The sequence below is a fragment of the Ammospiza caudacuta genome, chromosome 12, assembly GCF_027887145.1.
Source record: "Ammospiza caudacuta isolate bAmmCau1 chromosome 12, bAmmCau1.pri, whole genome shotgun sequence".
Taxonomy (NCBI): Eukaryota; Metazoa; Chordata; class Aves; order Passeriformes; family Passerellidae; genus Ammospiza; species Ammospiza caudacuta.
Genome location: NC_080604.1, coordinates 20,726,642 through 20,740,859, shown reverse-complemented (window position 1 = coordinate 20,740,859; position 14,218 = coordinate 20,726,642). Strand labels below are relative to the sequence as shown.

The 14,218-nt window shown below is 45.3% G+C and overlaps 1 protein-coding gene across 1 annotated transcript in view; it reads right to left on the bottom strand.

Moving 5' to 3' along the window:
• Window positions 1–14,218, bottom strand: part of LOC131562879 (contactin-4) — a 229,423-nt gene that overhangs the window by 80,014 nt on the left and 135,191 nt on the right. Inside the window, exon 5 of the mRNA XM_058812650.1 lies at window positions 8,977–9,072. Within this exon, the coding sequence (XP_058668633.1) occupies window positions 8,977–9,072 (96 nt within the window). The remainder of the gene's footprint in view (window positions 1–8,976; window positions 9,073–14,218) is intronic.

Here is a 14,218-nt window from a genome sequence, read left to right as displayed (position 1 = left end):
TCCAGGCTGCGATGTCAAAGGCAGTGAAATATTTGGGTGCACACAGCCGGCCTGGCTTATCTCTCCCAGCAGCTGTGAGCACCAACCACGATTGCACTGAGCCAACCTGAACCCAAAGGGAGGGAAATCAGCACAAATCTTTATCTGTGCTGAATAGAAAACACCACGAGATGAGGTCCTGCACTGGGATTTGCTCCAGTGAAATACCAAAATTATTCCAACAGCAGCTGGGGGCACTGACACCCTGCCATCCACACAGCTTCGCTCAGTGGGGAGAAGCCTGATGGGTTTTGTCTGAAAAGCCTTTCAGGCTTGTCTTACAGGCATTTCCAGCCACTCTTGCCTGGAAGGAAAAGCACCCACCAAGCCAAGGTGTGTTTGTCACCCTGGTACCTCCTGGGAATGGGAACCAGGACTGGATTTGGTGCCACTCCCAAGCCCTTCTTGTTTAAACTGAAGTTTCTGGAGTCAGGTTCACCCCAGCAGGGATCAGCTGGGTGATTCTGTCTCTCTCTCTCTAAGTTCATTTCAATGAGGAAATTCTGGTAATAAAAAAGGAATAATGGCTTGATAAGGTCCAGAGAGTGGCATCAACGTCCTGGCAAAGAAACACTCATTTCACCTGACAGGCACAGATAAAGCACCCCTGCCCATGGAAACAGGAGAGATCAGCCAGAGAAAAGGATGAAAAGGAGCCTGGGCTGAAGCTGCTAATTACTTATAAACAATCACCAAAAGAGAATAAAAGCAGGGGAAGCTGGGCATGTGCACAAGGGGTGCCTACACTGAACTGAACTTCTGCTCTGGGTTTGTGCTGTGGGAGATTCAGTCACTGCTGATATTCTGCAGCTTGTGTTACATAAACTGCTCCCCACACCACCTGAAGGAATGACTCACAGATTTAATCCATCACTTGGCTTTCTGGTTAAAGTCACAGAGAGTTAGCCTAAAAATCCTTTTCTGTGTGTGCACTTGCTTCAGAAAAGCTAAAGGTCCCTGGGCTTGTTTTGAAACATATTTCAATGTGACCTAGCTAATCCTCTAATACCAGCTTTCACTACCTTTGATCTGTAGTTGTAAGAGATTAGATCAAACCTCTAAAAAAAAAAATAAAGTTGGTTGCAGAGGAATTTTCTTACTGCAATGAATTAAAATGATGACCCACTCCAAGGCTGAAATATCTGCCCAAGCAGCCTGAGGGGGGCATGGCCTGCAGGGCATTTGCCTTTAGCACACAGGAAAAAACCATTCTCCCCATTTATTTGATAGATAATCAGTGTTTAGTGTCATAATAAAGTGATATCTTTGATATCTAGCAGCTGAAAACATCATCACGGTTGCACATTTGTTATATTTAAACACATCATGAGGTAAGAGAAAATGCCCAAGCCAATTCTCCCATTGATTTTTCAACAATAAAATATCAGCCCCATAGGAATGGGGGCTCCCACAGCCAGGACTGTTGACTTGAACAAAGCAGAATGTGCACCCAGGGGTGTGTGGAACCCCAGATGTGACACATCAGTGCTGTGTTTGTGCCCCTGGGCACATTCTGCAGCCCTGGCTGCTCCTGAGGGCTGTGCAGAGCTGCATGTGGAGGGAAGGGGTTGGCAGAGCCTGGCAGCAGCACTCTGATCTCTAATTTAGCTCATAAAGACACCACAAGATGTTACAGCTCCCAATAAATGCTATTGACTGGGTTCTGTCAGACACATTTCACTCATCTTTAGCCAAACCCTGGCAGCCCTACCCCCTCTCAGTCCCATTTCAATCTTCATTTAGTGCTGACTGCAGCCAAACAGGGAATAACCCACACCACTGGCTCGCAGATGATTTCTTTTTAAGGATGTCACGAGCTGTCACTGATAAATAAAAAATCCATTAACGCCGTGTTCCTCATTATTTCCCTGCTCCCAAGGTCTTTGGTGGAGGGCTGAGCCTCTTCCCTTCCAGTTCCCCACCCCAGACCTCTCCTGTGTCCTTGCCACCCACCTGGGGCACAAAAAGGGAATTCTGGGGGTGCTGACTCTGCAGGTGACGAGAGACAGCTCAAAATCTGCCTGTTATTGACCCAGCCCCTATTTTTGCCCCTAAAAATTCAGCTGAAACGAGGCAGATCCCACTCACCACCTCTGGTGCTTAAAGGAGTGTAAATCTGTGATGAGCTTGGCGTTTGTGCTGTAAGAAATATTTGTATTTTCATAAATCTCTCAATTAAGAGAGCTCTGTGTGTTCCCTGTGCTGTCAGAAATATCAAGCCAAAGCACTCCTAAATTAGAGGAGAATTTATCCTTATCCTTCATCCTCAAATATGTTGATAAACTTGTGCACAAACTGAATCAGCAGTTTTACAGAAAGGATTATGTCAGATTAATTTTAATCTAATCCATTTCTATCTCCTGAGAAGCTTTTTACTTCTTGCTTTTAATAATTTAAACGGTGACTGTGGCAGAGCATAAAAAATAAATGATGGGAGATGCACTTTAAATGGAAGTTACCATTCTCAATCACTTTTTATTTAAATGAGAGTTTCATATGCCTGATTTTAAGTTTAATGAACCCCATTCTTGCTGAACTGTAATAATCTCCATCACATGGAGCCAGACACAGATGAATTACAGAAACCCAGGGTGCGACTCTCTGTGATGGAAGGAGACACCTGGAGGGAAATTTGGGCTGAATTTTGAGGGAGTTTTGGCAGAAATGCTGCCAGGATGCACAGATGCAGCTTTCAGGAGACAAACTGCAGGAATTGGAAGCTTTGGGAAGTTGTTTTCTGGATCTTGGCCTGAGATCAATCACTCAGAGGCCTTTTGAGCTCAGCTGTTCATGTTCTGCAAAACACTTTGAGGGTGCTGACACTCCAGACATGGGAATTTTCCTGCTTTGGGGACATGGGAGTGGCAGTCACTGTTAAAGGGAAAACTGGTGACATTCAGGTATTTCTGCATCCTTTGCTCTCCTCATGGTCTCCTCCATCTCCCACACATCTCCAGCACCCATCCTGCATCCCCTCCTGGGAATTCCTGCTGGAATTTCTCTGTTCCCATTCCAGGAAAGTCAGCTGTGAGCTGTGGAGCCCCAGCTCACGGGAACTGAACCCTGCTGGGGCATTTTCCTGCTTTGGGGACATGGGAGTGGCAGTCACTGTTAAAGGGAAAACTGGTGACAGGTTCAGGTATTTTTCTGCCTCCTCTGCCCTCCTCCAGCTCCCACACATCTCCAGCACCCATCCTGCATCCCCTCCTGGAATTTCCTCATCCTCCTGCTGGAATTTCTCTGTTCCCATTCCAGGAAAGTCAGCTGTGAGCTGTGGAGCCCCAGCTCATGGGAACACCACCCTGCTGGGGCATTTTCCTGCTTGTTTGGGAACTGAGCCTCCCCTCTGTCCCTCCCTGCATCCTCCAAGCAGAATTATCCATGGAAAACCAGGTTAACAAACGCCCCACAACCCAGGCAGGTTTGCAGCCCCTCCTGATGCTCCAACACCAACCCAACACCACAAATCCATCAAATCCATCACTGACCATCCCTATTATAAAATATTATAAAAATATTTCCCTTTTTCTTTGCTTTTGCCAGCCCCAAGGGAGAGTTTACCTGCTCAGATTTTCCCTCCAGCCTCGGGAGTGATCCATGACAGGCTGCCCAGCAGCCCTGCAGCCTCCTGACAAATAGCTGAACCCACTTCCAACCAGCTTAGCAGATTTTTTGCTTGGTTTCCTGGAGAAATGGAACTTTTACAGCCACGGTGCCCACCCATGTGTGCGAGGCTCCTCTCTAAATTAGCTTCTCACTAATTGGAACCAAATCTGACCACGCAGCAAAGGCTTCCAAAGACATTAAGGCAGCAGAGAAAGAGGGGAAACTATCAATCCTTTAATAAGGAGTAACAGGGGTAGCTCAGCCCTTTGACATCCTGCCTGGCAAGGGGGAACTGGGAATAGAGGTTCTGTAAAATTCACATTTCTCACAAGCTCTGGGCATCCCACACTGAAATAAACAGGAAAATAAAGGCTGAATGTGAAGGTTGCTGTAGTGGAGTGAGGACATTAAATGCTGCCATGCTCCATTTGCTGATCATGGTATAAAAATGCCTGATAATTGCCTTTTTCCTCCTGCACTCCTGATTTCCCCAGGTTTGCTGCCCTTCCTCGTTGCACTGCCTGGTGGGGGCTGTACAAACATGGGACATGATCTGTGGGATGGATTATTTACAGGACAAACCCCCCAAAACCGTCCATCCCACTAGAGGCCATCAGCCACCCCAACAGCCCAAAGATCCTCACTGTCCCCAGAACATGAAGTGTCCATCATCCCTCTAAAACAATAATGATAATAAAAGGAGAGAAAAAGCAAGAGGCCAATGAGCAGCCACTAATGATTCCTGTGCCCAGGGGTGGTTTTAGCAGCACTGGAATCTGTAAAATGCTTTTCTAAGGATTTCTGCAAACACCTGTGGTGTCCACACTTCACTCCTGCCCGTGCAGCATGAAAGGCTGGGATTGAGATGGGTTCAGAATTGCCATCTCCTCTGACAAATGCTAAAATTTAGTTAGTTCTACTTGATTAAGCTGTGCAACAGAACTAAAAGTTTTCCTGGGTACCATCAGGGAAAGAAAGGCAGGAGAGAATGAGAAAACCTGAGTGCATCCAATCTGTGAAAAGGTGTGGGAATAATTCTCTGTCAACAGCTCAGCTCAGACACAGATGTGTTCCCATCCATGGCTGGGTTTCCATCAGGAGCAATGGCATCAGATAGGAAAGAATTATGGGAACAACTGAGCTTTAATGAATCTCCTCCTCTTCGGGAAAATGGAATTTTCCAAGTGCATTGAGAACATGGGCACCGCAGAGACAGAAATCTGATTTTTCCTTGAAATCCTACCTTTGTTCACTCAAGGGGACAGAGCTGCCCAGGAAGGTCAGAAAGGAGCAGAGGGACAAAAAGTCTGAGGAACTGAGGCTCAGAGAGAGGAATTGTTGGGGATTCAGTTCCAGGGTCAGCAGGAACATTTGAGGATGTGTCTGCAGGAGAAGACACATCCTACAGAGCACCAGGGAGTGCCCAGCTGAGCACTTTGCTATCTGAAAAGTGCTATCTGAACACGCCATCAGCTGGCTGATTGCTTGTTTAGATTTCTGAGCTGGACTGGGAGTGAGAACAGATGTGCTCCAGCTGTGGTGAGAGGGGGAATGGGCAGAGCCCAGAGCAGGGCACACCACCAGGGACAGCAGCGAGAACACAGAATTCAAATAACCCAGTAATTGAGAGATCATTTCCAGCAGCCCTCAGCGTGCACTCAGCATTTCCCACAGCACTTGCAGAGCCCCATCTCCACAGGCTGCTCCCACGAGGGCTGCAAGGCAAATGTCATGGGAACATGGTTATAGATCTTTCCAAAGATGAACCACGAGAAGCTCACAGGAGAGGGGGAGGAATCCTAAAGACAAGTTCATTTATCTTCCCAGAGAAGGGAGGGGAAGGGTTTCCAGCCCTGTTTGTTCTGCATGAGGAAGGGTGTGCTACCAGCCTGTCAAGTAGATAATCCTTTCCAAGGCTGTATTTTTTTAGCCTCTGGACTCACAACGAAATGCCAGGGATGCTAGGAGGAATTTGAAAACTGTGGTTGTTAAAATATTAACTAACCCTGCCCTGACTATCAAATAAATCTAATAAAAGTGGCAGCTAAATGACTCAGCTCCCACGAAGTTAAATGAAAAGAACTATTTGGCACAAAAGAATATTTTATCTTAAAATTTGGGGATAAAGTTAAAAGGAAAGTGACCTCCAAATACTTCCCAGGCATATCCCCTTTGGAACACAACTTAGATTCAGAGCCTGAGAAACACAAGTGTTTGCTTTGGATTTTGGAGCTTTTTGTTTGTTTGTTTCAATTAAGTTTATCTCAACAAGAAATGGATCTTGCCAAATTTGATTAACAACACCGAAAAAAGCAAACAAGGAAAGGTGTTCCCCCCTGCAGAGCTCCTCAGAAGGAAAACATTTCCACAAAGAGCTTAGCTTGAACACTACTGCACACTTTGAAAAGGTTTATGGCTTCTAAATGCCTTAAAAATGCAACAGAAATAAACAGAGAAGAAGAAATAAAGCCATTTTTGGTGATATTTTCCCTGTTTTGGCTCAAAATTCTGAAGATGGTCAAGGAAGGGGATTCTTCCCCTCTGCTCTGCTCTTGTGACAGCTCAGGGGCAGGGTTAGGTGGGATATTGGGATGGAATTGTTCCCTGGGAGGGAGGAATTGTCTCCTGCGAGCACCTGGGACAGTGGGAGGTGTCCCTGCCATGGCTCTGGATGGGCCATTCCCACCCAAACCATTCTGTGAGTCAGTGGTTGATCTCACAGGGCTCTGGAACCACAAAGCAGGAGACATCTGACATCCAGATTCTGACTTCTGACATCCAAATTTTAGAATTCACATTAAGAGAGGCTGAAGGACCTAAATGATACTCAACAAAGAAGTCACAGCAACTCTCTGATGCCCCTCCAGTGTCCAAACCCATTTCTGTGACTCCATCACTGGCACTGCCCAGTTCATGCTGTGGCCACGATGGGCCCCTGGTGTTCTGCACAAAACCAAAGCCAAATTTGAGCTCCACACAGACTTTCAGGATTTTTGACATTTTCCTCTTGTCCACTCAAACACCACCAGCAGCTCATCGTGCTGTTACCCAGGCCCCAGTGCCACGTTCCCAGAGCAATATTTACTCTTCAGTGATTTCTTCTGTGGAGTTTCAGGGCAGAATGCTTGACACAAGACCATTGTTGGGCTTTTGATCAAACAAGCTGCAGAAATAACGAGGGAACGCCCTTCACAGGCAGGGTAATTATCTCAGAAAAACCCTAACAACCAAGGCAGGCTTCTACCAGTCCTTTAGGAACAAATGGAGAAGGCAAAAAAAGCGGAGAGGAAAAGAACTGGAACTTCTAGCAGACAAAGGGGTCATCAGTACAGCAGGACTGGCCTCGGGGGGTGGGAATCCAGTGCTGCGAGCGTGGAAAGCGCGGCAGAAGCAAATGTTTGATTTGCATTCATTCCGCTCTCCAGCCCAGCCGCTTCCCGAGCTGCAGGCGAGCCCTTGTTTTCCAAACCTCCAGCACTCAGCGTGCACTCCATCAGAGGAGGCCATCACATCATTATGCTGCTTAACAGAATGCACCAGCACGAGGCAGCGACCTGACAAACAGCGGCTCCCGCCGCACGGAGCGCGAGTTCCGTCTCCATCGGGCTCTGGGGGGAGCTCACATCCACGGGCCTGAATTTCCAGCTCATTTCCAACCCAAAATTGGGACAGTGCACGGCAATGCCCAATTGTTCTGTGTGAGCTGTACACACACAGCCCATTTGTTGGGGCTGAAAGGACGTGTTCAACATTTGGACTCATTTTCGGGATGAATTTCCTGTAATGCTGGAACAGTAGGAAGCTCTTTATTGAGCGTCATTAACAAGAAAAAATAGAAAGAAAGCCTCAACAACTAATGTACGTAGGCCAACATAACTTCACTTTTAGCTGACAGCTCCTCAGAAATGGATATTTCCAAGTGGCAAAGTATTAGAGCCACAGATGAAAGGTTAATGGTCTGGATGCTGATCAGTGTCTTTTTAATAAACTCACAATTTTTAAGCCCAAGACAACCAGTGACACTATGGCTGACAGAAAATAATTCCCTTCCCATTTACTGTTTTTCTTTTCCCAAATCTTTGCACCTGGCCAGGATATTTTTTTCAGGCTTCTATTATTCCAGTGAATGCCCTCATCAGCAAAGCAATGGCAATTCTCAGACTGAACGGTTTTGATTTTAAATTTTTTTTTTCAGATTTCATTTTCAATGCACATATGAAACTAAGGTTAAAAAAAGAAAGTGTATTTGTTCCCACAATTCAGCAGTGGTCACTAATGCCATCAGGCACTTTGTGCAAGGATGATGAACCTGGGTTCGCTGCCCTAATCAGATTCTAAAATAAGTAATTGCATTTTCTCCCCTTATTACCACTCGTGGTTCCAATGAGCTGGGTTATTTTTCACTTTGTAGCTGAGGACGTTTGTCCTGTTTCACCACAGCATCAAACCCTGGCAGTGTTACCCTCAGCCTAACAGCACACGGTCCAGGGGGCAATTTCCATCCAGCTGATGAGGCCAGACAGACCTCAAAGCAGGATTGCAAATCTCTTTAAAAGGGCCGCAGATCTGTGGGAGATGTTGTGCTGTTGTGACAGAGTGAGCAGCCCCTGATGAAGGAGCCAGCTGCAGAGGCTGGTGTGGTCCTGGTGGGGAGGGACACACACATGGAGCTTGTCAGGGACAGCAAGAATTCCAGCAGGAATTCTCACAGAGCCACTCCCTCTCCAACACATTTCAAACAGAGCAATGCAACACACATGCTGAGGAAGCCACAAACTGGCACAATTAAAATAAGTTTGTACTAAACTAAAATAATTGTTCGGTATTTTCTAAACATTCATACCACCCTCGTTGAAGCAAACAGCACCCTGTCAGATCTAGACACATCCTGAGTACCCAGGACACAAAAAATGGTGCCAGTAGCGTTTGAAAATGAGAAAATAATGAAAAGATGATGCACAAAAGTGGCTCTGCCAGCAAGTTCAACTTTTTAGCAGGAGACATGCCCAGGCCACAAACAGAAAGACTGAGCTGGAAGGTCTTGGTCACATATTCAGGATATGAAGACATTGCTTCAGTTTCCATCTCTGCAGTTCACAGTCAGAAGTTTCTCTCTGAAGTTTACACTCAGGTCCATAAAATGCTCTTTCTCTGCATTTGTCCCCCACTGGAGCTTCCCCAGGCACCAGAACCCCCTCAGCCAGGGTGGCCCTGCCACCACCCTGTCCTTGCACGTGACTGCTCCACACTCCCTGAAAACCCTGAGAATCCCCTTCCCTGAGAAAGGAAACCCCGCGGTTCACTGAAACCAAGAGGAGGAGAGCTCCTTACCTCCAGAGTGGGGCGGGGGCCCACAGAGCAGCACCATGCCCTGGCCCTGGCGGACGGACACCGTGCTCCTCGTCCTGGTCTTGAAGTTCTCAAGGTCTGCCAGGAGAGGAAGGAGTCGGTTAGAGGCCGGTCACAAAAGGAAAATGGTGAAATAAAGCAAATATCAGCGTGGAGGGTGGGCTGGGGGGATCTGGGGGCAATGTGAGGCAGCAGGAGGCTGAGGAGCATCAGCAGGAGGATCAGGAAATGCCTTGCCCAGGTTGGAAAGGAGAAGGTGCTGGTTCACCCACAGAAAGGAGAAAACCCCAGCACCTGTAAGGCTGGGGGAGGTTTGCTGTATGAATTTAGGAGGAATTACTGCCTTGAATGAGCAATTCCATCCCCAGGCAGGCTGCTGCCCTCCCATCCCACGTGGGCAGACCCTTTCCTCTTGCACCAGCTGCACGTGAGGCCACAGAAGTGCTTAAATTAAATTAAATTAAATTAAATTAAATTAAATTCCTCCTTCCACCTCTCTCTTTTCCCTCTCCTCAGGGCCCGTGCACTGCAAAAATACAACTCCCCCTACTCTCCCTGCACACTGAATTCAGGAGTGAAGAGAGGAGGTGACTCTGAGCTCAGAGTGCCACCAGGATTGTCACCAGCAGCTGCTTCGTGGGAGCACCACGACATGGAATCACTCTGGCAGCCTCTGATCCTTTACAATTTCCTGCATTTCGATTTTCATTTTTTTCCCCCTTGTTTCCAGTGTAGCTGAGCCTTGGTTTGGCAATTACAAACCTGTTGTCAGTGCAGTTGGGAACCAGAGGAAACACAGAGGTGATAAATATTTATCAGCAGGAGCTGGTAGGAGCATCATTATGAGGTTACAAGGATGGAAAACTGAGCCTTGATTTTTATCCTCTCTCAAAAATGTTTTCTGCACACATACTTAAAAAAATTTAAATAAATAAAATCCAAAGTTATCACTGCTTCATTTCCCTTTTTAGGAAAGAAGCCTTTATGGGCCTTTCTCTGGTTCTTTTCTGGCTTAGGACAAAATAAGAACAGGAAAATAAATTATCAATTAGAGAGATATAATCCTTCATTCCTAAATTCTACAAAATTTGCAAGATTTTTGGGATTTTTTAAATTTTTGGGTTTTTTTACATGAAGCACTCTAACATTTTTCTGGCCACCTGCCAGCGCACAGATTTTGATGTATTTTGACTGCACACAGGCACAAGGCTGGATCCCATCCTCTCTGAGGACAGCTGCAGGAGGAGGAACAGCCTCAAGCCCAAAGAATGCCTGCAGGAATAAATGTGCTGTTTTCTACATCAATATTGACAAGGAAAGGATTGCTACCAGGAAAAGCAGACTCTGCTTGGATGAACATGTAGGAAATGCTGCAAGGATGGTCAAAATCAGCAGATAAAGCAGAGTATTCATCACTCCTGCTTGCACTGCTTTGGGAGCCAGCCCTGCAAAGCCTCATGCAAGCACTTCAAATCTGCCTCTGAGTAAAATAACAAGATTAAGATAATTATAAGAAAGGCTAATGCCTCATCAAGGCCATCAGGCTGATTGCGCTTTCTGAAGGCCACAGGTTTGTTTTTACAACACCTAAATTGGAATGAACAATGATATAATGAGGATTTTATTAGTGAGGAGCTTCATTTGGGATCCACCTTGCAATCTTTGAGCTGCACAGAGGAGGGCTCAGCCTCATGGTGGCAACCCCATCGAGTTCCACCTCACATTGTCCCCAAATCTACAAACCCTGGGTAGCAGAGGAGGATTTTTGTTTTAATTTGCCCATAAAACCAACTTCATGGTGGCAACACCATCCAGTTCCATCTCACTTTGTCCCCAAACCTAAAAACCCCTGGGTAGCAGAGGAGGATTTCTGTTCTTATTTGCCCATAAAACCAACTTCATGGTGACAACACCATCCAGTTCCATCTCACTTTGTCCCCAAACCTAAAAACCCTGGGTAGCAGAGGAGGATTTCTGTTCTTATTTGCCCATAAAAATCCCATATCCAACAGAGAAACCCACCAGATTAAAAGGAAAAACTGAAATATTAAGACTTGCAATTCAGGAGATCAATGCGCTGCCAACAATTATCACAACACCAACCAAGGGCTCCAGCGAGCACAGAAAAATATTGTGTGAGCTCCAGTAACCCCAGCATTAGAGAAGGATTAGTAATTAGCAATTAGTAATGATTTAAGGAGGAGAATACAACAGGGGGTGTAAGGGGAATGCAGACAGGTTATTGTGAGTAACAGCTACTCACACCTCATTTAATGAATGACTTAAGGTGCCTTTAAACACTTTCTGGACAGTATCAATTCTAAATCAAGCTGAACAGGCCCACAGAAGCAGAAAGCTGCATGTATTATTTAATTTCAGCTGGATGTGTTCAAAAGCAGCTGCATGACTTTGGGAAAGTCGCTTTGGCTCTCGGTGACAAAGTTTGCACATCTCTGAGGACAAGTCCTTCAGCTGTGTCCCTCAGAAGAGGTTAATTAGCTAATATTTGCACAGAGCCCTGACATGTGCCTCTGCAATGCGCACACCGACACCCAGCCCTGACGGGGCTCTGCTGCCATGATGAGGTTTTTCTGTGAAACTCTGCCACGACTTGGGCAGCGATGCCACAGATGCCCAGAAACGCTCCCAAGCCAGCAGCAGCTGCCAGCCCCCCGGCTCCTCCCTTCGGGCAGGGTGGCGTTGTGTGGAATGAGCTGTTGTGGGGTTTAATGAAAGCTTAAGCAACCTGAAATGATCCACAGCCCCTCGAGGCTGGGTAGTTTGTCTCAGTAAATGGCATTTGGAAACTTTAATCAAACCCATATGGCTTTGCACAGCAACAATAACCCAAGTTGTCCAGAGTAGTGAAAGATTTCCCCAAATCTTGCCTACAAAAATCAGTCTTTATAGCAAAGAAGATTCAATTATAGGCAAAACAAAAGGAGCTGCAGCCTTTTCTCCTTTTTTAGGACCTACTTGGGTTTGAGCTTTATAAAATGTGGTCATTCTTTTTCTAAGTGACTCCTAGGCAAGCAAAGTTTTAAAGAAATATTCCCCAGATGGCATCGAAGGATGGGCAAACAAATAAGGTCACATCAGCTCCTGCTGATGGGGTCAGTGTAAAATTTGGCCTCAGATTTCTGAATTTACATCCCTGATCATTTCCAGCTCCACTGATTGTCCCAGTAGTAAGAATTCCACCCCAGCAGAGCAGCTACAGAGCCCTCTCAGTTCCCATGGCTGGCTGCAACAACAGCAGAAATGATGGAAATAACAGAAATGATGGGAATAAAAGAAATAATGGGAATAACAGAAGTTATAGAAATGACAGAAATAATGGGAATAACAGGAATGATGGGAATAAAAGAAATAATAGGAACAAGAGAAATAATGGGAATAGCAGAAAGAATGGGAATAGAAATAATGGGAATGACAGAAATAATGGAAATAACAGAAAGAATGGGAATAACAAAGTATGGGAACAACAGAAATGATGGGAATAAATAACAGAAATGATGGGAATAACAGAAATAATGGGAATAACAGGAAGAATGGGAATAATAAGAATAATGGGAATAACAGAAAATATGGAAATAACAGGAATTATGGGAATAACAGAAATTATGGGAATGAATAACAGAAATGATGGAAATAACAGAAATGATGGGAATAACAGATATAACAGGAATAAGAGAAATGATGGAAATAACAGATATAATGGGAATAACAGAAATGATGGAAATAACAGATATAATGAGAATAACAGAAATGATGGGAATAACAGATATAACGGGAATAACAGAAATGATGGAAATAACAGATATAATGGGAATAACAGAAATGATGGGGATAACAGAAATGATGGAAATGACAGAATTAATGTGAATAACAGAATTAATGGGAATAACAGAATTCCTGAACTCCCCATGCCCCAGGACCCCGACTGCAACACCCCGAGTTCCCCCAGGAGCCTGCCAGTGTCAGGGCACTGGGGATGTGACAGAGATCCCTATTTTTTGTGAAAGCTGAGCTCTGTTTTGCTGCCTTTGTTTGCCCCAGGAGCCTTTCCACGCTTTGCTTTGATTTTTTTCCACACGTGCCTATTTTTAGAACCCAAAATGCTTCGTAATTACAGCGGTGCTGCAATTAGGAGAGACCCCTCTGTGCAAGAGCTATTAAAAACCACCCAAAAAATATTACAGAAAATGAGATGCAGAGTCAGTGATGCAAATTGGTGGTGGCAGGTGTCTGCATGTCCTTTGGAAAGCCAATTTCTGTGAGTGTATCATGTGGGAGGCAGCTCTGCTGCACAGAGCCTTGAGTGACACGCTGTCAAAAACTCACCATTAGTGAGCCCTTTGTCATTGCAGTTCAGGGCTTTTTTCCTCATGATTAGAAAAGCAGTGTCAGTGCTATTTTCACCTATTATTCCTGTTTAACTGGTATGAAACGATTTCTGCTTTTGCTCTGTTCCAATAGAAATGTACACACATCAATCACTGCTTCATACATCAGTGGGTTTTAATTGCCAAAGAAAAGCAGGGCTAATAGGCTTAGAAAAATAAAAATGTGAGTGGGTTTTACTTCAAAGTTTTAGTCTAGGGAGTTTTATAAAGCAAATTTGATCACACATCGTTGACATCACTCAGTTGATGTGAACAGCAAGGAGCCCCCAGAGCAGAGGAGCTGCAGCCCTGGGGATCATTATTCCTACAAAATGAGATATCCAATGCACCTGGGCAGGCAGAACACAGAGTTTGTGCCCAGGGAGGGAGGAGGGTGGGTGATACCCACACATCTCTGCATCCAACTGGGAATTACTGGGATTTAGCACTGCCTCAGTGCCATTCCCACTGTACTAAAATAAGGCTTGGGTTAAGGAACTCCTGCTTCACTTAGATGAGCAACAAATCCTTGGATCAGCACTTCAGGAGTTCTTTTAGCCTGTCTGTATTTTATGGGGGTTGGTATTCCACCCTTGAGACTTGGCTGTACTTTGAGCACGGGAAAATAGAATGGTTAAAAATGATCGATAATTTAGGAACTGATAAATTAGAAAGCCAACAGACACACATTGGCAATTTTGAGTATTCTGGAGTGGACAAAACAACACCTTTAATAATATTAAATGAATTTTAAAGCACCCAAAGAATAGGAAATAATGATATAGGTAAGGAGTGATTACCTTTCTTAGATGTGAAATGCCCAATCCCCTTGGGTACCC